This window comes from Leucoraja erinacea, chromosome 18 (genome assembly GCF_028641065.1).
Source record: "Leucoraja erinacea ecotype New England chromosome 18, Leri_hhj_1, whole genome shotgun sequence".
NCBI classification, from domain to species: domain Eukaryota; kingdom Metazoa; phylum Chordata; class Chondrichthyes; order Rajiformes; family Rajidae; genus Leucoraja; species Leucoraja erinaceus.
In genome coordinates this window covers 30,594,663-30,617,607 of record NC_073394.1, presented here as the reverse complement: position 1 = coordinate 30,617,607, position 22,945 = coordinate 30,594,663, and the positions used below count along the sequence as shown (strand labels likewise).

General features: G+C 42.2%; 1 protein-coding gene across 1 annotated transcript in view; it reads left to right on the top strand.

Moving 5' to 3' along the window:
* The window catches only part of dgkza (diacylglycerol kinase, zeta a), a 263,694-nt gene that overhangs the window by 57,175 nt on the left and 183,574 nt on the right, over window positions 1–22,945 (top strand). Inside the window, exons 3-7 of the mRNA XM_055649718.1 lie at window positions 11,506–11,614; window positions 16,148–16,243; window positions 17,291–17,368; window positions 19,017–19,073; window positions 22,775–22,843. Coding sequence (XP_055505693.1) covers window positions 11,506–11,614; window positions 16,148–16,243; window positions 17,291–17,368; window positions 19,017–19,073; window positions 22,775–22,843 — 409 coding nt within the window. The remainder of the gene's footprint in view (window positions 1–11,505; window positions 11,615–16,147; window positions 16,244–17,290; window positions 17,369–19,016; window positions 19,074–22,774; window positions 22,844–22,945) is intronic.

Genomic DNA, 22,945 nt, shown 5'->3' with positions numbered 1-22,945 from the left:
TAAGGGCTATATCTAACTCTCTCTTGAAACCATCTAGTGAATTGGCCTCCACTGCCTTCTGTGGCAGAGAATTCCACAGATTCTCAACTTTCTTACATGCTTTTGTCCCACCTATATCCCCCTCCCCCCATGTCTCTTAATTTGGCTACTTCTCCTCTACTCTTTCCATTGAGATGAAGGGTCTTGACCCAAAACATTGACTGTCCATGTTACTCCACAGATGCTGTCTGATCCACTCAGTTCCTCCAGCAGCTCTCCTTTTTTTGCCACATAATCTCACATCTGCAGTCTCTTGTGCCTTCTGTTTCCTGTTATTCTGCCAGCCTTCTGTCCACATGCAAATATTACCTCCTACACCAGGAACTTTTATTTTCATTAATAAATCCTCTGGTTTCCCTTTATTGGCGACAGATAGCACAATGGGCTAAGAGTTCGGCTGGCGACCGGAAGGTAGCCGGTTCAAATCCCGCTTGGAGTGCATACTGTCGTTGTGTCCTTGGGCAAGACACTTCACCCACCTTTGCCTGTAATGGAATGTACGGCGGCAGGCGCGGGCACACCGCGACGCCCTGTGTCTCCCTTTCAAGGGAGATGCTAAAAATGCATTTCGTTGTCTCTGTACTGTACACTGACAATGACAATAAATTGAATCATTTCATTTTTTTTTTTTTTTGAAGCACCACCTTTGAGCTTTTCAATGGGGCATTCAACTGGGCCTGCAATATGAGATATGCATATGAATGGAAGTTACCTAAAAATTGTTGAGATGAAGTCCTGGGTAATTGGTTGAGAGAGCAGCAGGGCAACTTTCCCGTGGAAAAACAAAATTCTCTTCAAAGAATTTAAGGAGTCTAGTGACTTCCATTATATTGTGGGATGATGGTCACATCGGATGAATACTTGTGGGTTAGTGGGGAAGGAGTTATATTTAGATGCATCATTCAATTAAGTACATCCAGTCAGCTTCTCTCTGTGGCACTCAATTCAGGTTGAATACGTTGGGAATACAGTTAAATGAATGTAATGTTAATGCCATTAAAATACTTTAGAAAATCAAGTTGAATCATTCCTGAGAGCCATTCACAGAGCTATAAGATCAAAATCGCAACTTCTGCCATGTTTTTTTAAATTTAATAAAAGCCAACCCTTATTATTAACTAATTATTTACACGTATTCTAACTTCATAACTTGAGTTCCCAATATTTAAAAAAAATTTGAACAGATTGTGGGCTGAATTAATTTTGGTTTTCCCGGAAAGATTCTGTTGGTTCCTTGTTGTTTTTGTTGGGAGAACGACTGGACGATAAGCTCTGATTAACATCGGAGGTGTAGAGAATTGACAGTGCTTAATGCTAATCCAGTATTTGCAACTTTGGTGGCACTCTTGACTCCAGAATGAGCTTTGGACAACCCATTCATGTAACTGCTAAGATTTCTGCCTTGTATCAGTTCCTTTACTGCTGAAACCATCTTCCATAACATAGTTATCACCAGTCCTTTTTTTTTGGAGACAGAAAAAAGTGGCGCTCACATATAGCTGTTCATGCAGCTCATTTGGATGCTGATCATCAATCTAGTCTTTAACATTTTGGTGGCATGTGCTATCACAAACAAAAAACAGTGGTCACCACCTAATTTGACAAACCCTTTCGATACTTTGCCAAGTTCCATTGTTCTACATTCCATATATCTATGCTGTTCCAAACGTTTCTGCCTAAGCCCTATGGTTTAATTTGATGAAGTTGCCAAGATACTTCACAGCATTATTGCCAAAATGAGAAGAGTGTTTGAATTCTTTGAAGTGATTTTAAGATTGGTGAACGCTGTGTGTACATGTCCGTACAGCTGCAGGCAATTATAGATTATGTTCTTTGTCTTCATTCATAATGTTGACATCCGCAAGCGTTTTTGGTTGGTTGTGATGGAACTGCCAAATAAGCATTTCTTTTCCCTTTTGGAGAACATGGAATCTTTGCAATTTTAGAATTAAAGGTAGATTTCGTGACTAATCTGGCGCAGTGTGTTTCTGGCTGATCAGTGTATCACATTCACTTTCTTACTTTATTGACATAATCTTGCCCAATATACAATGGATACTCTACTCTCCCCCCCCCCCCCCCCCCCCCCCCCCTCCCCTTCCCCCTCCCCCCCTCCTTCCTGTATCAGACTATCTGACTCCCCTCCTTACAGGACTCAGATTACAGGGAATTTTGGAAGAGAATGACATATCTCTGCTCTTTTAGTTTAAAAAATGTTTCCTAGAAATGAAAACATACATTGTGCCAATATATCAGAGCACAGCATCCATTTCTCCCGATAAATCATAAGTTTACACTGAGTGCCCTCTTCTCAAACTTCTCACATTTTTCTCTACATCCAGTACATCTATCAAAAGTCACTTTAATCATCTTCATAGTGGTTTTTAGATTTAGATGATTGATTGTTTGTCACTGGATCATATCCAATTGAAGCTTTTTCAATTTAAGTCTGAATGTTATCAAATCCCAGGGTGGAAATGTCAAAGATCAGAGGGCATAGCTTGAAAGTGAGAGATGCAAAATTTAAAGGAGATATGTCGGGCAAGATTTTTCACACAAAGTATGATGACAAGGGGCTGATGTGCTAGTGGCATTTAAGAGTGTTTTGGAGAGGCACATAGATATGCAGGGAATGGAGGGCATATCAATTTGTTTAACCTGGCATCATGTTTGGCATGGACATTGTGAACTAAAGGACTTGTTCCTGTGCTGTACTGTTCCATGTTCTGTGTAAATCTATAACATTACCTGACAGGATATATTCATTTATTTGCAATAAATTGACTGATTTAGTGGACTAGTTTGTCATCAATGAACAGTAAAGCCAATGTGGCAGAAACGCAAGGATCAAACGCTGCACTGCCCAGGTGTCAGTGATTCGTCACCAGTGTGTTCTTCATTATGTGGTTATAAGGAAAGCTTGGGGGTAATGGTGAAAGGCACAGGAACAGAGAGGTGTTTGAATGTGAATGTGAATGTCAGCCAGTGCATTTTATTCCACTGCAGTAAGCCTTTTCGGTTTATTCTGTGTTAAATGGTTCCCTTAGAGGCTTAAAGGCTTAATTCATCCATTTGCTAAAATAATACACTACCATGCAGCAAACCAGACTGTGTGATGTGTTGTCAGTTTACACACCCTTGCTCCAAGATTGATGGTCTCCTGTCCAATGTGCTATGGAGTCGATCCAATGCTGGCCTCCATCTGCAGTTTCTACCTGTAACCAATTATACAGGATTACACTTTCCTTTTAAACAGTTGAATAAAAAATCCCACTGCATATCTTCTCACGCATTTCGCTTCTCACCACACATTCATGGCGGATTGATTTTAGAATACATTTCAGGAAGACTGTTGCAGGCGGGCATGTAGACGATGTACGTGGGGCTGTACTTGGCTGTAGTGAAGTGAGGTACTGTTCAAGGGGGGCGTCCTGAAACCCATTCTGCTTGATGCACAGCAAATACCAGGCATGGCACCCCACAGTTTGGAGCCACTTCCAGCCTTGCTTATTAAGGGCAACACGGCTGGCAGAGCTGCTACGTCACCGTGCCATTCGATTCTGACCTTGGGTGCTGTCCATGTGGAGTTTGCACATTTTCCCTGTACCGTGTGGGTTTCCTCCACGTGCTCCAGTTTCCTCCAAACTTCCAAAGAAGTGCAGGCTGGTAGATAAATTGGCCTCTGTAAATTGCCCCAAGTTGGTAGCGTAGATGTAAAAGTGGGATAACATGCAACAGTGCAAACAGGCGATCGATGGTCAACATGGACTTGTGGGACCGTAGGACCTGTTTCCATGCTGTATCTTTCAATCCATTCCTCTGTATCCCTCCATTTTCTTGGAGGAGGTAAGGAGAATCTTAACTCGGAGATGGAATTAGGCATTTCTTTGCTGCCTTTTCTCGTTATCTGCTGGAAACATATAGGCCTGACATTGTTTGTAGCTGTGGAGGAGTTACAGCTGGTAGATGGACAGTTCTAACAGAGCCCCTTGCTCACTTTCTTGCGGATAATACCCAATGAACTCAAAGGGAAATCTAGGGCAATTTGGATTGGATGGCTCTACATTCACATTCTACTTACATACTAGCAATTCACCCAGGTTCTACCACTGCCTACCTACCAGGTCCAATCAGCATGCAGGTACAGCAGACAGTGAAGAAAGCAAATGGCATGTTGGCCTTTATAACAAGAGGAGTCGCGTATAGGAGCAAAGAGGTCCTTCTGCAGTTGTACAGTGCCCTAGTGAGACCACACCAGGAGTATTGTGTGCAGTTTTGGTCCCCTAATTTGAGGAAGGACATCCTTGCTATTGAGGGAGTGCAGCGTAGGTTCACAAGGTTAATTCCCGGGATGGCGGGACTGTCATATGCTGAGAGAATGGAACGGCTGGGCTTGTACACTCTGGAGTTTAGAAGGATGAGAGGGTATCTTATTGAAGCATATAAGATTATTAAGGGTTTGGACACGCTAGAGGCAGGAAACATGTTCCCGATGTTGGGGGAGTCCAGAACCAGGGGCCACAATTTAAGAATAAGGGGTAAGCCATTTAGAACGGAGACGAGGAAACACTTTTTCTCACGGAGAGTTGTGAGTGTGGAATTCTCTGCCTCATAGGGCAGTGGAGGCAGGTTCTCTGGATACTTTCAAGAGAGAGCTAGACAGCGCTCTTAAAGGAAACGGAGTCAGGGGATATGGGGAGAAGGCAGGAACGGGGTGCTGATTGGGGATGATCAGCCATGATCACATTGAATGGCAGTGCTGGCTTGAAGGGCCGAATGGCCTACTCCTGCACCTATTGTCTATTGTCTATTGAGCTTCAGTGAAGGGCATTCACCAGGAGGCATCATATGAATTGTGTGTACATTTGCAGAGATCTGGAAATTGTGGAGATAATTGATTGTGGAGCACCTACTGGTGAAAAAACAGCAGGGAAAAGCTCTCCTGCTGGAAAATAAAATTCCCTGCCGAGCATTTAATGAACCGCTTTGTAAAATCCCACTGTTTCAAGAGTGGGGGGTGTTAAAGCCAAGGCTGTTGGGGTAAATAAAGATATCGATCTTTGAGCGCTCCACTTATCGAGGAGCTGTCTTCCCGTCTGCTGTTAGGACTTAACATCTGCTTCATCAATTACACTAATTAGAATGGATCTCTAATCTTACGTTAAAGTTAAAATCACATCCGTGACCCTGGCAGCACAGCTAAATGAAAGCATTTCTTGTGGACATTGAAATAATTTGAAATTAGAGTGAGAGTTCATTTATAACCATTCACCAAATTACCTTCCCTCCATCTGACCCTCTTGATCCTCTCTTATCCACCTTCTCCCCTCGCCTCCAACATGTCATTCCTTTCATCCCATTTCCAGTCATGTCCTCATTGCCTCCTGGTCACTCCCTCATCTCCCTCCGTCTCTTTTCCTATCTCTTTTGTACCAGGTCATGTCCTTTTCTACCTCCACCTCAGCCCTGATCGCCCTTGCACACCTTCCCCTAACTTCCCTCCTGCTTCCTCTGGCCCCCTTTTTCTGTCCAAACGCTTATAACGAGGTTTGGCTGACTACCTCTGGTCCTCCTTGTCTTCATCCCCTCTTTCCTCCGGCCATGTCATTTCCCCTTTCTGACTATGCTTCACTGGCCTCCTCATGTCTCTCCCCTCTCGGACATGCCATGCATTATCACTCTTCTATATGTTAAATATCCATGCAGTGAACTACAGATTTCAACAAAGATAGTCACAAAATGCTGGAGTAACAGCAGGACAGGCAACATCTCTGGAGAGGAAGAGTGGGTGACGTCAGACTGAAGAAGGGTATCGACCCGAACGTCACCCATTTCTTCTCTCCAGAGATGCTGCCTGTTCTGCTGAGTTACTCCAGCATTTTGTGTCTATCTTTGGTGTAAACCAGCATCTGCAGTTTCTTCATATAGAGATTTCAACATCTCCTGGGAATGATCTCCTTACTACCTTTCTCTTTATCTTCATCTTCTTCTCTTCACCTTTCGCTCCTCTTCCTCTCTCCCGCCAAATACAAGACTTTTCACACTGACTCGTAACAGCTCCCAATTCTTCATGATTGGGGTTAAACTCCCAGTCATGTTGGACGGACCTTGTGCACTGTGTATAATCAACACACTTTTAATTTGCTTTTACCAAGAAGTTATCCAGATAGGTGTTTAGCAGCTGCAGCTGCTATCTCACCTCTCTGTTCTTCGTTGTGCTGGTCACACGAAAGAACTAATTCTGCTGAAGACTACTCTTTGCTTTTTGACTCTTGATTATTTCAACCGCTTCTCCTAGATTCATGAAGGAAAGACCCTTTAATACAAAAAATCATAATAATTGAATATGACTGATCATTTCTTAGCCTAGCTTGACTGGCGCAGTTCATCTGAGATTATGTCCAGAATTTGAGATAGATGTCTGAACCCATATAATACATCTTTGGCTCTCTCCCCTCTCCTCCCTCTCAATAAATCCTAGGTGTTGTAGTGGTCTGAAATCTCCTGGATAAACTGAGCTAAAATTGGAAGCTCTATGATTTGCACTTTGACTGCCGCAGTGTGGCTGTTCTTTCCCAGGATCTCAGCAAAGCCACCTCTGACTTTCAATGACACAGTAAAGCATATGCCATCAGCAATCACATTGCCACGTTGCAAGTCTGGCAGTATTGGGATAGGTTCTGTGCAAAGGCTTAGCATTGCTACTTTGACCAAGGTGACACTGTTCCTTACTGAAATCATAAACTTCAACAAACCGTTCCATAGGATATTGGAATTCAGCAAGCTTCTCGTCTTCAATCCTTGCACAGTCTCTTTAATTTGTATCCAGAATCCATATCCCACCACCATCGACAATCACCTCTTTCCTTTCTCTGCATTTTCAATTTCACTTGAAAGGCAGAATTCTCTGCTGCATGATAAATTCTCCTCCAAGCTACAGGTAATTCTGGCTGGCCATACTGCATGTAAGCTTGCCAAGCATTGTCATCGCTTTGATAGAAATTTGTTTTCAAACTGGCCAAATTTGAATCTTTCTGCTTTGAAGGGTCAATATCAGTGTTGTTTTTCAGTATAGCCAGTGCTACAAGCTGAGTACTTGATACATCTGGAGGGATTATAGGGTGAAGCTTATAAGGGCTGAAGGCAGAATTGATAAACGGGAATGGATTTCATCTAATTGATTGTCGAAAAATAGTGGTGGATTAGTCCATCCAAATATAAATTTGTTGCTGCCATTTTAACAAGAGTCTCTGCTGTTCCCAATGTTTTACTATTTCTCTCTACAGCAATGTGTAATACACAACTCATGTCTTAGGTCATTGAAGGTTCAAGAGGGCTTCTCTAGTTTCTGGAGTGGATGTTTAATATTAACTGAGAAAACCCAACCCCTGGTTTGTAGATATTCTAAAATACCAAAATATACATAAAAATACCTGAAAGCGATAATCCACTTCATTTGGATTAGAGGGATACGGGCCAAACACGGGTAAATGGGACTAACATCTTAGTTGACATGTGTGGGTTTGGCTGAAGAGGCTGTACTATGATGTATGACTCTTGTTCTCTGTCAGTACTTCACGAAATAAGAACAGTTTAACTTTCAAGGTAGGCATCTGGATATGCAGGAATATGGGTTATGTGTAGGTCGATAAGATATGGTTTGGCACAGACATTGTGTGCCGAAGGGCCTGGTCTTATGCAATACTCTTCTGGGTTCTAAAATGATAGGTTTTAGCAAAGCCAGCGGGCGATGTGTATTCCCTGTGAACAACCTTGCAATGGTTCGAGTCAAGTAGAATTGGAGCTGGGTCCACTGCTGGAAGACAGCATCCAATTGAGAATGTCAGTTGGAAACCTGGCATCCAGGCTAATTAAGAAACGGCATGCTGCTTCCTAATGTTCACCAAACACGTGCACTGATCTAATTAGTGCATTAAATCCAAGTAGTTCAGTGTTTTAGTCACCAGACGGCACTGGTGTTCACACATTACCTTTGCTTAGTTGGATTTGTTTCAAAATCTGAGCTAATTAGAGTACCTTGTTATGACGCACACTTTAACATAAGTTGTCAGCATTGAAAATGACAGTTTACAACCAGTGGCTTAATAATGTTCCATTTAAATTTATATGACATCTGACAGTTCCTGAGTTGCATGTTGGGAGAGAGTAAGTTTATATATATGCCAACAAAAAGTTCTGCTTTATTTCCGAACATTTAACTGGTGTACATATGGCTTGTTTAATAGAGTAATGAGTTGATAGTTAAAATGGCTATTTGCAGGTCATTCCTGTTTTTGGTCTATTATCACCTTTTTCCCCCCTCTTGCCAACTTTACAGATTTATATCTTTAAAAGTCTCTTTTTAAAAAAAAAAAAAATTTTTTGTTAGAAGCAAAAGATCGACATAGCAGTTATACAATTTTCAGCTTCAGTTTTAACATTTTATAAACTATTAATTAATAGGAAAGGGAAAAAAAGGAAAAAAATGAAGAAAAGAGAAAAAAAAAACAAGAAAAAAAACAGAACTAGAAAAGGTGAAAAAGAAGCGGAGATGTATCTAACTACCTTCCGTACAGCCCGCCCACCCAGTCCTACCATCGGTTTTGAAAAGTCTCTCTTTTAATTTTTCTTGGAGATTAAGTCCAGATTTGTTCTTGCATTTCTTAAATAATTGGCACACATTTATTGGATCTGAATGTCTTGGTAGCCTCACAACATATGGGTTTCTGCCTTCATGCATCGCTGCCGATTTTTGCCTTGATGTTGAGAGAGTTGTTTCTAATATTTGGTTTCTCTCCACTGAGCGCAAGGTCCCACATTCAACTTTCAATCCAGCACAGATTTTCTTCCCAGACTCCAAAATGAGTAGTTCTTGAACTCATTGAACTTTCTTTTGATGAAGGCCCATATCCTCGTTCTGCTAACATAGAAAACAACGTGGTTCATCTACCCAAAGGACAAAATATTTATATGCAAAAGGGAATGCATCATCATGTGCTACCTAAGTAAAGGTTTAGATTTATTTTTAAGACTCTTTGATGTAAACTGAGTTGTGCACCTTTGTTGGCCAATTGTGGCCACTTTTCTGGGAACTCAGTGAATGGTTGCCTCCAATTAGGGGTTCTCCCATGTCACAGAATCAAGATAGTTTCTTCACCAGGTTACCGATGACCTTCATTATGGTTGTGGCCAAATTAACTAGTGGTTCTACACTCCTCTCAACTCGTGGACAATCCTTGGCAGTGGCCCACCCCATCCTTCAGTAGCTCTCCATTGGTGTCTATTTGTGTGGAACTGTACCCATTCTTAGCTATTCAATGAATTTAAGTTACTGGTTCTCCTCCCACTCCCTATCATTACCTCTCTTATCCATCCCATCTTTGGTTCCTTTCATCACATCTACATGTTGGGACTACATGCGAATATACAGCATTAATTTCCACATGTACACTAATGACCTCGTTCACCTTAGCACTACTGCTCTCATCCATCTCCTACCATTACATTTCTTGCCAATCATATACGAATAAAACTTAAGTAGCAGATAGGACTTCAAAGTCCATTCTGAAGTTAAAACCCCATCCCAATCCCCAACAACTGTGTGAACTTGAACCAGAGTGATCGTGAGTTGGGTGTTGTGTTTGACGGTAAGAGCAGCTTTGAACCAGGCTTTGGACCAGCTTTGATGATGGCAGCAACAAGCCTGTTTCCATTGCCTCATTAATTTATTCCAAAACCATCACGTACCATTGTTACATATTCTTAATTTCCAGTGAAGACTTTGCCAGCCTCCCTTATTTCACCTGCAATAAACCTAATGTCACCCTAAACATAAGTTGCTTGTGTGTTCTACTTTGCATTGGACCATCCACATTCCACTGCTTTGCTTTCATTTCAGAATGCTTTCAAGGCACTTCTCTGGAGCTTTTTAATCAGAAGTTGTCGCTATGGTACTGGGGGAAATTGTTGTATGAGTGATTATATGGACCTTAAAAATTACTTGAAGGGAAAAGAGCTGCAGAAATTGAGTCATAGGTTTCTGGAGTCATACGGCATGGAAACAAGCCCTTCGGCCCAACTTGCCCATGCTGACCAAGATGCCTCATCTAAACCAGGTCCATTTGCTCACGTTCGGCCATATCCCTCGAAGCCTTTCCTCTCCATGCATTTTGAATGTTATTGTACTTGCCTCAACCACCTTCCTCTGGCTGCTCATTTCCTATACACACCAACCCCTATGTGGAAGAGTTGCCCCTCAGGCTCTTATTAAATCTCTCCACCCCCCCCCCCCCCCCCCCCCCCCCCCCTTAAACCTAGAGATTATAGTTTAAGGTGAGAAGAAGGAGGTCTGAAGGGGATTTGAAGGAAAACTGAGTAGTTGGTGAATGAGCTTCAAAAAGAGGTGGTGGAGGCCGGAACAGTAAATATATTTAAGAGACATCTGGACATGTACGAATGAGATGGGGATGGATTGATCTGGAATTAATGCATGGAAGTGAGATTAGTATAGATAGTTGGCATAGACACTGTCCTGCTTTTTATGCGGCACAACTATAATTCTACACTTTTATCTGAAACTTATTGTTGTTGATGGGGCTACATTTTAGTTTATTTTTGTAGACCAGGTATTCCTCCAGTCATTCCTGCTGATGTCCAGTTGTAGCCATTTTGTATTGTAAGAGTTGTGAGATATGTAGTTCAGTGCTCTTGACCTTTTCCTAAACAGCCCATTGTCTTTTCTAACGACAATCACTGGGTCAGTTTTGGAATCATTAAGTGTGTTGCAAGAATGGTGTGTTTCTAAGATCAATGTGTATTCAAAGTCAACTTCACTCATGTCCCTTTAGTTTCCCATCTATGAAGCCTTCACATGTCTGCAACTTGCTTTAGTTACCCCCCGCCCCCCAAATGTGCTTAAAATGTTGGACTCTATTCATGTGAGTAAGCATTACATTAAATTAAATTACCTTAAATACCATTGGACCATTTGCAGAAGTGAGATTAGGACCAAAGTGCATGGAAGATTATTCAATTTTCTTAACTCATGGGGAATATGTTGAAGAGCATCGTGGATGAATTAACCGCACTCTGGGGATAATTTTAAATTAATTTACACTTTGGTGAACTGAGTATGGATGTTTATATTCCACTCTATTTTACTCCTTGTTGAAATATTACATCATGGCAATAAAACTGGCAGACTAGTCATGCCACTGGTTACTGAGGTTATAATTATCTCTATTCTTCACGAACAGCAAGATGTGGGGAAATTGAAGTATTGTAAACAGTAACTGACACAAAGGCTATTAAAATAATTGCTGAGTTAAACAGAGTAGTACGTTAGATTATCACGTATGAGATTATGGAAAGGATCTGTTCTGTTTCATTGCTACTCTCTATAATTGTTTCAGTAGTGGATGAGAAATTGAGAGCAGTGAACAACTCAATTTTTTTGGTTTATTTCAGAAAAGCTATCGCAAAATCAGGCCTGCAGCACCTGGTAACTCAACCAAACCCAAGCACAGTCCTTCGGCATGATGCAGACCGTGAGGTGCGCAGCACCGTGGATTGGATGGTGAGTACCTCGCATTTGAACAGTCAAAGGATTTTCCTCATTCACTCACTTTGTTTGTAATTCATTTTTTTCCCAACTCCCTCCCATCGTTTCCAATGCCCTGCCCAAATACACTCATGTACATCCCCACTGTATTAAAAACACACCATCCCATTGTATAGGTTGCACTTTGTCAAAAACATAGAAATATAGAAAATAGGTGCAGGAGTAGGCCATTCAGCCCTTCGAGCCTGCACCACCATTCAGTATGATCATGGCTGATCATCGAACTCAGTATCCTGTACCTGCCTTCTCTCCGTACCCCTTGATACCTTTAGCCACAAGGTATAAAAAAACCACCCGCCCCAATGTAAATATACCCATTGTGCCAAAACCTCTGCACTGCATGTACTCCCACTGCATCAGATTCTCCTTCCCATTGTAACAAATGGCTCTCATTGTAAGCAATCCCCTAAACCACACTCCTTGCATTGTGTTTGGTAGTAATATGTTTTCCTGCTAAATGCTAAATCCCACTAAACCACACTCCCACTGTTCCCAACACCTTGCCATTACATACACTCACTCTGACGTCAGTGAGTTTGATTGTATGCAGTGCATCTGTACTCAGTGACTCCCAATGCATATTCTTCTCTATATTAACCCGCTCTCATTCTTTACATTCCCACTATTCCAAATACTTCCCTGTAACAAACCTCTTCCCATTGTGTACATACTGTACGTACACTCCAACTGAGTTACTGCATTTTCCTGCAGTTGATTCCTTCAGAGTACTGTGATCATTTGTTTTTTACTGGGTGATTTAATGCGAATCGGTTATTTTATTGTTCAGCCTTCTTTTTTTTAACTTGTCTTTCTCAACCAAAGTTCAGCAGAAAATAATTTTTGCGGCCCATTTTGAGGGCTGCTTGTTTAAGATTTGGACATCTTCTGAAAGTTGAAAGGGTTGTTTTCTTGTTCTTATTTTTGATATGCATTTTCTGACCTGATGCATTTAGTTTCTTAAAGATGGGTCACGTCTTTGGGGCAAGATTGCAGATCAGAGCTTTAATGACCCAGCAGCGATGAGCATTAAAGTCAGGACGTTAGAGTTCATGTTACAAGTGTCCCATGTCATAACTATGTCCAGTATCCTGAACAAAAATGGTGTCCTGAGTCGTGATAGAGGAAAACAGGTGGAAACCAGTGTGAAATGTAACCTCAGACACCCCAGTGAGTTTATTAGATTATATTATTGCCAAGATTTGTAAAATCAAGCCTCATCTTGTCGGTGAGGTTAACATGAGGTGAAGCTGTCAGAGGTCTTACCTCATGGTTAAGTCATGACGTCAAGCCTCTGTGACCATCTGAGGTAGATGTAATACTTTCCACAGTACTTTCCAAAAAAAACATTATCCAGCATGCCAGGGCCAACAACTGGCTTTTAACTAATAACAGTGAAAGTGGATTATTTATTAATTCATGGTCATTGTTGTTTGTAGAAGCTTGATGGCATAAATTAATTACATTTCTTACATGATAACAATCTCCATGCTTCATGGATACATCATTGCTGTGAAGTACTGTTGAATATTCTAAGATTGTGAAGGGCTCCATATAAACACAAGTAACTGATTCTGACCTTTACCAGTGGACAGTGAGAGGCTGATTATCCAGCTTGTTCCTGGTCATCATATGTGCTTATATTCTAGATGTCAGATTGGCCTTTCCCTTGGTACTGTCCTGATGTTACTCCCCCCCCCCCCCCAATTGACCTTCTTGGTGAGGCAGAGGTTGACCTGCACCTCCTCTAACCCCATCTCTTCCAGGTGAGGCAGAGGTTCACATGCACCTCTTCTAACCTCATCTACTGCATTCAGCACGTCTGATGTGGTCTCCTTCAGGTTGACCAGACCAGGTGCAGACTTGGTGACCATTTCACCGACCACTTACCCTCGGTCCACCAAGGCCTATGGGATCTCCCAGTTGCTAACCTCGTCTCATTCCCATACTGGCCTTTCTGTCCTGGCCCTCCTCCATTGCCAGAGTAAGGCCGCATGCAAACTGGAGGAACACCTCGTACTCCACTTGGGTAGCTTACACCCTTGTGGTATTTCTCAAATTTAAGGTAACTGCATGACCCTCTCTCTCTAAACCCTCTCCCCGCTATGCCCCACCTGGACTCGCACAGTTATACAGCGTGGAAATGGGCCCTTTGGCCAAAATTGCCCACACCGAACAACATGCTCCTTCTACACTAGTCCCACCTGCCTTACCTTAGCCCATATCCTTCTAAACCTATCCTATCCAGGTACCTGCTAAAATGTTTTTTAAACATTGTGATCGTACCTGCCTCAACTTCCTTCTCTGGCAGCTCATTCCATATATCTACTGCCCTTTGTGTAAAAAAAGTTGTCCTCAGGTTCCTGTTAAATCTCTCCCCATACCATAAAACCGTGCCCTCTTGATTCCCCTACTCTGGGTAAAAGACTGTGCATTTACAAAACCACTGAGGTCAAATGCAGAGTCTCATCTACTATATGAGCTGCTGACGGGTATGCTGAGATAAATATCAGAGAATAAAGATAATTTTACAATGTCATCAGCCTTCTTCCCACCAGCCACAGTTAGTCTGCAGAAGGGTCCCAACCCAAAACGTCACCTGCTGACGTTCTCCAGAGATGCTGCCTTGAGACACATTGAGTTACTCCAGCAGTCTGTGTCCTTTTTTGTCCTGAGATGGTGCCCAGCAGACATACCAGAGCAAGCACTCATATGATGAGGAGTTGTTTACTTACTGAAAGTTATCCAAAGCAGCTACTTCATAGCGATGACTAATAACAGACAATCTCATGGTGGACAGAAAAAGAGTTTCAAGGACTCTCTCAGAATATCCCTAAAGAGTTTCAGCATTCACACACACCACTGGGGAAAAACAAGCATCAGATCATTCCGTTTGGCCTACTGGCATAAAAACAGAATTTGCTGGTTCATATGAGGAAGCTAGAATGGAGGAAGTGAAGAGGAAAAAAGAATCTTGCAAATCAAGAACTACAGCATCCTCCCACCTTTGTCACCTGTGGAGTGGATCTTCACAGATTTGTCAAATCAGCCTCTTCCGTACACATGGGAACACAAAACATGAGATGTCATGGTCTCACTCAAGAGCAAGTGGTAAACAACAACTTAACATGTGTAATGGAAGGACAACCCTTGGGTTGTATCTCCAGAAGCTTTTTATCCCTCTGATGGAGTACTCCTACCTCAAACACTGAGGCCCTACCCCTTGTACTACCATGGCTGTTGCCTAAGCGTGTATCTTTGTACTAATTTCTTGTATTTTTCAATCTTCTTCTTTTCAGTGTTGTATAGAATTGGTGTAATTTATGGATAATATGTGTTTGCTGTGTTGTTTGAGACTGTGGCTATAACGATGCTGCAAGCAACATTTTCATTGTACCTTGCCTTGCCATACTACTGCGTATGACAACAAACTCAACTTGAATCAACCTTTTTGTTTATGTTGATGTTGAGGAAAAATCTACATTGCACAAAGTCTTTTTTGTTTCATCTGTTGCCACCTGCACATATCTGTGTACGGAAAGTTTTAGTTTCAAACTAAATCTTGGTGAGTTGACGGCTGTCCTAATTCTTTGCATTTGAGAATGTGTGCAATTTCAAGGTGCAGCTTGTCTTTTTCTCAATATGAATCATTTAGGACTATCAATGTGTCCACTTCATGCACGAACACTCGGTTTGATTGTAAGAACATCGATGGTCATGGTGAGATGGATTTTTGGGTTATCCGTGCCATGTTACCACCCACAAATGGCATGTCAAGGCATCGGAATCAATCTCTTCTCCCCCTAGGCCTGGACTTACTGCCCCTTTTGACCACAAAGTTGTCATCTGTCAGAAAGAGGAGAGACAATCTAGGAAAAACATGCGAGATCTAAGGGCTATTTGGGAAAACATGGATCAGTGCATGAAACTTTGCAATTGGTAAGATATGCTGGGAGTGAATGAAGCATGTGTGATCCTGGTTTTCATAAATAGAGGTGTAGGATACAAAGGCATTGTGGTTATGCTGAACATTATAAACATATCCAGTTAGATTTCAACTATAAATCTCTTGAGCCAGTCTCCTGCTCGTTGGACCCAGCGGACCATTGGTCTGGAAGGGGGAGGTCGCTGTGCCAGCCCCTGCTTGTCCCTCATAGACTAGAGACCAGGAGGATGGAGCCAGCGACGCTGGGCGAGGAGCAAGGAGAGGAGAGCGATCCGGGCCAGCCCATGATGGAAACAGAATCGATCAGTGCATCCAAAAAGCAATTACACAAGCATTTGGAAGAGAACGATTTTCAGGGCTAAAGTAAAAGATTGCGGGGAAGGGAAAGATTGCCTTGCTCAACAGAACCAGCGTGGACTTGATGGAGCACCTGGATTCTCTCTGCACCATAAGAATTTTATGATCTATGAAGGGCACAAATGTTTTTGCTAACTCTCTTCCTTGGACATTAAGCTAATCAATTTGTTGTCCAAACATGTCTTTAGGAGAATGCACTGTATGGCGAGCACGTCTGGTTTGAGACCAATGTATCTGGAGACTTCTGCTATGCTGGGGAACAAAACTGTATTGCAAAATTGCTGGTGAGTATTGCTCACTGTTTGGTGACCTTTTATATTGTGGTTAGTGTGCATGGAATAACTCTATAAACTCTCCCTCTGATCTAGCGAAGTGCCAAGAATATTAGATCATTATGATTAAATTTAAACTGAAACTTTCAAAGAAGTTGACAATTTTCAGTCCATGAAAACTCAGACTGATATTTATACAGTACTGGGGAACACTGCCCTCTAGTGACCAGTATGGAAGCCTGCGTTGGAAAGAACTGCAGATGCTGATTTAAATCGAAGGTAGATCACAAAATGCTGGCAGCATCTCTGGAGAGAAGGAATTGGTGACGTTTCGGGTTGAGTCCCTTCTTCAGACTGATGTCAGGGGAGTGGGCGGGATAGAGATAGAATGTAGTCGGAAACAATAAGACTGGTGGGAGAACTGTGAAGGGGGAGGGGATGGAGAGAGAGGGAAAGCAAGGGCTATTTGAAGTTAGAGAAGTCAATGTTCATACCGCTGGGGTGTAAACTACCCAAGCGAAATATGAGCTGCTGTTCCTCCAATTTGCACTGGGCCTCACTCTGACAATGGAGGAGGCCCAGGACAGAAAGGTCAGATAGGGAATGGGAGAGGGAGTTAAAATGCTGAGCAACTGGGAGATCGGGTAGGTTAAGGCGGACTGAACGTAGAGGTGTTCAGCGAATCTCAAGTGAACCTCTGCCTCACCCGAAAAGACTGTCGGGTACTTGGATGGAGTTGAGGGGGGAGGTAAATGGACAGGTGTTGCATCTCCTGCGGTTGCAGGGAAAGTACCAGGGGGTGTGGTGTCTTCTCCAAACCGAAAAAAAATTATGTGACATTGTCAGCCTAGCTTTATTCGGATATAATGCCACTCCTGTTCAGCAGTTACTGGTCAAAACTTAAAACAATGGTCATTTTTTGTTTCAAGTTCAAGTATCCTTTATTGTCATCCTGTACTTGTTTCGAACATTCAGTTAAGTAGTTTAGGAAAAGTTTTGAAAAACTTTTTAATGATTCGGGACATGGTGGTCAATCATTCTTTTTATTTCCCTTTGCAGCAGAGGTCGGTGTCACGGAAGAAATGTGCTGCTTGCAAGATAGTGGTTCACACAGTCTGTATTGAGCATCTAGAGAAAGCAAGTATCTGAGACCTCTTCTCTGTGGAGTTATCCTTCCAATTATCAAGTGACATTTAATTGACCTTATCACAAAGGATATAAATATTCTCTGCAATAGAAAGTAATAACTAACAACAACAGTATGTTTCCCTCATTTAACGGCTTTGGCTACGAATGCAATTGATCTCTCCAAACAGCTTGCCCCCAATGCACTTTTATGACCTTAGGTTTGGCCACACTGCATCTGATACATTTGGCCACCGCCTTCAAAAAGCCATCTAAATTGTCCCTAATCACCATGTACTGTCTCCAAATGTTCACTCTAGCAATGTTACAAAATGTTGAGATTCTAAAAATCAAGTCTGCAATTTATCCCATCATATAAAGCATAAAAATAAGTTTAATTTGACACCTCATTCACTTTCATAACTTCAGTATTAAAAAAGGTTATGGCCATTTTTATACTCGGAAATTAGCACGTTGTTCCCTATTGTTTTTCCATTGACTTAACACAAAAGCTGTGATTGAGGACAGTCAAAAGCCCATACCTTTCTGAAAAATTAAGAGAACTGAAAGATTTTTTCAGTTATTATAAATTGAAGCATTCTGAAACAAATATGAAACAATTTTATTTGGATGACCTGAAATTAAAGCATTTAATTAATTAGTTACCTAATTGTAGCTAATTCCAAAATTCAAATACTAGATCTAAACATCTATCCATTTCTTAAGAAAAGATTTTTAAATCGCCTAAGTGTCCAAATAACATTCACACAAGAATTCACATTATACCATGATTTTTAAATCTCATTGTCATGAATTTATAGGGCAAATGGAAGGAATTTAATGTTTTCTTGCAGAATAAATGTTTGTATGAACTGCAGGGTCAGGAGAGGTGTACTGGACCCTGGGTGTCTCCCTGTCCCTGGGAATTCCTGTAAATTAATGGCCATTTTACCCACAGCCCGAGCTGCGCCTCCTCATCTTGTGAGTGGGTTTTTGTGGAACACGCTCGATTGGAACGTTGCGGTTTACAGTGAATTTGAACCCCATATCGGCAGGAAAAACACTGCCGGTTCGTACGGGGCCATAATCACATTTTCACCAATGAAAATTAGATTAAAGTCATCCTAAGAAGCAAGTTTATATGTAAAATAAACAACTCACCTTATGTTTTGTCCTGTACGTGAGATCCGTCCCGTTGTTGGCGTTGACAGCATTAGAAGTTGCTTTTTTATTTTACTCCAGCGATTAAATTGTCCCGCGATTTTTTTTCAAAACTTCCGAGAACGTAAGTCTGAACAATTTCTCTGCATCAGCTGGCAGCCCGAGAAAATATATCTCGGACAGGCAGGAGAAAACGGCATTGCAATCCCGCCCCCGCCCCCGCCCCCCCCCCCCCCCCCCCCCCCAAAGGCGCCAAAGTCGCGCACACGGCCAGTGGCAGAACTGCAGCGCCGCTGAAGGTAAGTATTGTAACATACCTATTCACTCCTATCCATTGTTCAATTTTCATGCTACTAATTTTAAATTCACCTCAAAGCAATTAATTGAAATTTATTAAAACCTTCTACAAAATGGATCACTAAACTTATACCTTCTGGCAATTTACTCCTGTTAAAAAAAATATACCAACACTATTTTATGTTTATTTTTTAATTCACAGATAAATTTTCGGTGTAAACCAACATTCCGGGAATCTGGATCACGTAATGTTCGAGAGGTAAGGGAATTCACAAGCAATGTATCAAGAAAAAGAGTAAAGATGATCTTTTCCATGTGGTTATTGTTTGATTTGATATGAACTCTGCTGGAATTCGCCTCAAATCTTGCTGCAAATTCCTCACATATGGAAGGGTTAATAGTACTGGGAACATCCAAGATTCTATACCCATTAGTTTATATTTCTGACTGCACATTAGCTGTTAGAATTAAATATTTGTAATTGTTCTGAACAATATGGAACCTGCATTGGGGTCTTTTTCACTCTTCTAACATCTTTAACCAATTCATCTCCTTTCTCTTAAGGGGAAGGGCAGCTTTCATTTATCAATCTTCTATTTATAAAATCATTTGTTGATTTAATGTATGTAATATTAATGATTAATAAAGAATACTCTGTAGGAGCGTACTTATCTTACACACCAGGCACATAGGACCTCTAAACATACGATCCGCATACAACAAAGTACCCAGACACTAACATAGAAGTCATATAAAAACATTATTTACCTTCCAAATGTATAAGTTTTTAATATGGATAGGATCCACATTATATTGACATTTTATCTTTAGAGGTGGACAAAGACCCATTGCTAGAAATTACTCTTTTTGGTGTTAAAACCACATTGTGGGTGACAAAGATTGCTGGAGTAACTCAGCGGTTCAAGCAGCATCCCTGGAGAAAAAGGATGGGTGATGTTTCAGGACCGGGACCCTGCTTTGGACCTGACCCGAAACATCACCCATGTTTTGTCTCCAGAGATGCTGCCTGGCCCCCTGAGTAACTCCAGCAATTTTTGTCTATCTTTGGTATAAATCAGCATCTGCGGTTCTTTATTTCTACTTGTAGATCACCATGCGCAAGAATCTCCATTGAATGTTTCACACATCATTATTGTTGAGTTTCCCTTTAGAATCTCTCATTCAAATGGACATTCTACATTCCAGCATGACATTCTCTGTTAATGTATTGTAAGTTTCGCAGTTATCAGCGGGTGGAACATAAGATGCAATCCCTGGAGTCCACTGTTAAAAGGGACTTATCACAATATTAGCCACACACTTCCAGTTACTGAACGATTGAATGTTGCAATTATGGAAAGGGGAATCTAGCGAGAAGGTGAAAAATGGGACCACAGGAGATGTGCCCTATTTTTACAATGGTAGCGGAAGCCCTTAAAAGCTATCACCAGGTGAAGGCTGTGGGTGTCATTGTAAGACGATAAATTTTAGTTTAGTTTAGCGATGCAGCGTGGAAACAGGCCCTTCGGCCCACTGAGTCCGCACCGACCAGTGATCACCGCACGTTAACACTACCCTAAACACAAATTTTCCAACACAGGATTGAAGGAAAACTAGATGATGTTCCTGCTTGCGTTTGGAGGTTTGGCTGACCTCCCTCGCAAGCAGTGCGCAGTAAACTGTAAAGGGCCTGTCCCACTAGCATGCGCCTGCATATGGCAAACGCAACCTAACGTGGTCGCTTGAGCCGTACGGCATGCGGCAAGTGCGATCAAACCAGAAACGGGAGCCACGCGGAGGCCAAGTGAGTGACACGGCGTCGAGGTGGCTGCGGGCTGGCAGGCCGTTGCCGCGTGGCATATTTAAACACGGTCAGTTTTTCAGAGCCCCGCGCGATGTCGGGACCAGCTCCGCACAACTCCATATGGCTCCGGCGATCCAAGGGGAACCGGGCCCGCGAGGCGCATGCTGGTGGGACCGGCCCTTTACGTCGCGCTTGCCGCATGCAGGTCGCATGCCCGTGGGACAGGCCCTTAAGGAACTCTGCAGCAACCTGGAACAATCTTGAGGCTAGGAAGCTGATTGTGGCCCAAGAAAGGCAGAGCAAAGCTTTCCAGGCACGTGCTTTCTTGGTGGAAGTTGAAGGAGATCTTGGAAGGGACAAGGAAAGGAGTCTTAAGAGTTGTCCCTTTAACTAGGACAGTCTCAAGGCCAAATACATGTGAAACCTGGTCATTCAGTGAATTAATAGTGTTTACTGGACCAATGAGGATAGAGATCTCATTGCAGATCAATTTTGTACCTTGTTCTAGTGACGCAAATCATTTGGAACAGTTACGCATCAGGAAAAAAAAACCACAAATCAAGCCAAAAAAAGGAATCAAACTTTGCAATGAACATTAACACTGGCATTTTGGTCACAATTAATCTATTCCAGGCTAAGCAGTTCTCAACAGCAGTGTGACAATTTTTTGATACTGCCTGAATTAGTTTTTAATCCTTTACTTCCAAAGGTGAATTTACACTCTATCTGCAGAAATTAGCTCTATCTCTAGAATGCGTCGGTTTTGTTAAGGACTGAGTGACTGGAATTGTGATTATAAAAACGTAAATCGGCATAACAATACTTAAATCACCTTTGTATACTTTAGAAATGAGAGGTTGTGGCTACGTAAGGAATCAGTGAGACAATTCTATTCCTAGAGGATTCGTTCCATCTGAAGCACACGGGTCATGTGAGAGCATGAGATTGCCACTGTGACCACGCCACTTTGTGACACTGACCTTAGGCTGATGTGAGGCCGCTGAGGTAGATGAGAGCCGATGGTATCAAAGGGAAGATATTAGCATGGATAGCAGGTTGACTGGATGGCAAAGACAAAGCGTGGCAATAAAGGGGGCTTTTTCTCGTTGGCTGTCAGTGGAGTTCTGCAGGGGTCGGTGCTGTGGTCGCTATTCATGTTGCATATTAATGATTTTGACGAGGGGATTGAAGGCTTTGTGGCCAAGCTTGCGGATGATACAAAAATAGGTGGAAGGGAATATAGTGTAGACAAAGTAAGGACTCTGCAGGATTTGGACAGGTTGGAAGAGTGGGTAAAGAAGAGGCAGATGGAATATAGCGTAGCAAAGTGTGGAGACATGCATTTTGATAGTAGGAATAAAGCCATAAACTATTTTCTAAATGAGGAGAGAATCCAGAAATCGGAGGTGCAAAGGGACTTGAGAGTGCTGGCGCAGGATTCCCAAAAAGTTAATCTGCAAGTCGAATCGGTAGTAAAGAAAGCCAACTCAATGCTAGCATTTATTTCGAGTGGGCTTGTATACAAAAACAGGGATGTAATGTTGAGGCTCTATAAGGCGCTGGTAAGGCCACATTTGGAATATTGTGAGCAATTTTGGGCACCATATCTGAGGAAGGATGTGCTGGTTTGAGAGAGGGTCCAGAGGAGCTTTACAGGCATGATCCCAGGAATGAGTAGGTTAACCTATGATGAGCAATTGTCAGCACTGGGCCTGTACTCGCTGGTGTTTGGAAGAATGAAGGGGGACCTCATTTCACAGAATAGTGAAAGATTTGGATAGAGTGGATGTGAAGAGGATGTTTCCATTAGTGGGAGAGTCTAGAACTAGCAGTCATAGCATCAGAATTAAAGAACATTCTTTTAGCAAGGAGATGAGGAGAAATTTCTTTAGTCAGTGGGTGGTGAATCTGTGAAATTCTTCACCACAGAAGGATGTAGTCAGTGGATAATTTTAAGGCAGAGATAGATAGATTCTTGATAAGTACAGGGGTCAGAGGTTATGGGAAGAAGGCAGGAGAATGGGATTAGGAGGGAGAGATAGATCAGCCATGATTGAATGACCGAGTAGACTTGATGGGCCGAATGGCCTAATTGTACGCCCATTCCATATGACCTTATGAACTTTTATTTCCTTGTTTCCCTTCTTCTTTTGCAGCCCACGTTTGTCCGGCACCATTGGGTTCATCGGAGGCGGCAGGATGGGAAGTGCAAGCAGTGTGGCAAGGTGCGAGGGGTGCAGAGTGGTGTGGGACGTAATCACGTTGCTGTGATGTGGGGGAGGCAAAATCAGTGTGAATCCTTCAGCTGGTCAAGTACATGTTAAATC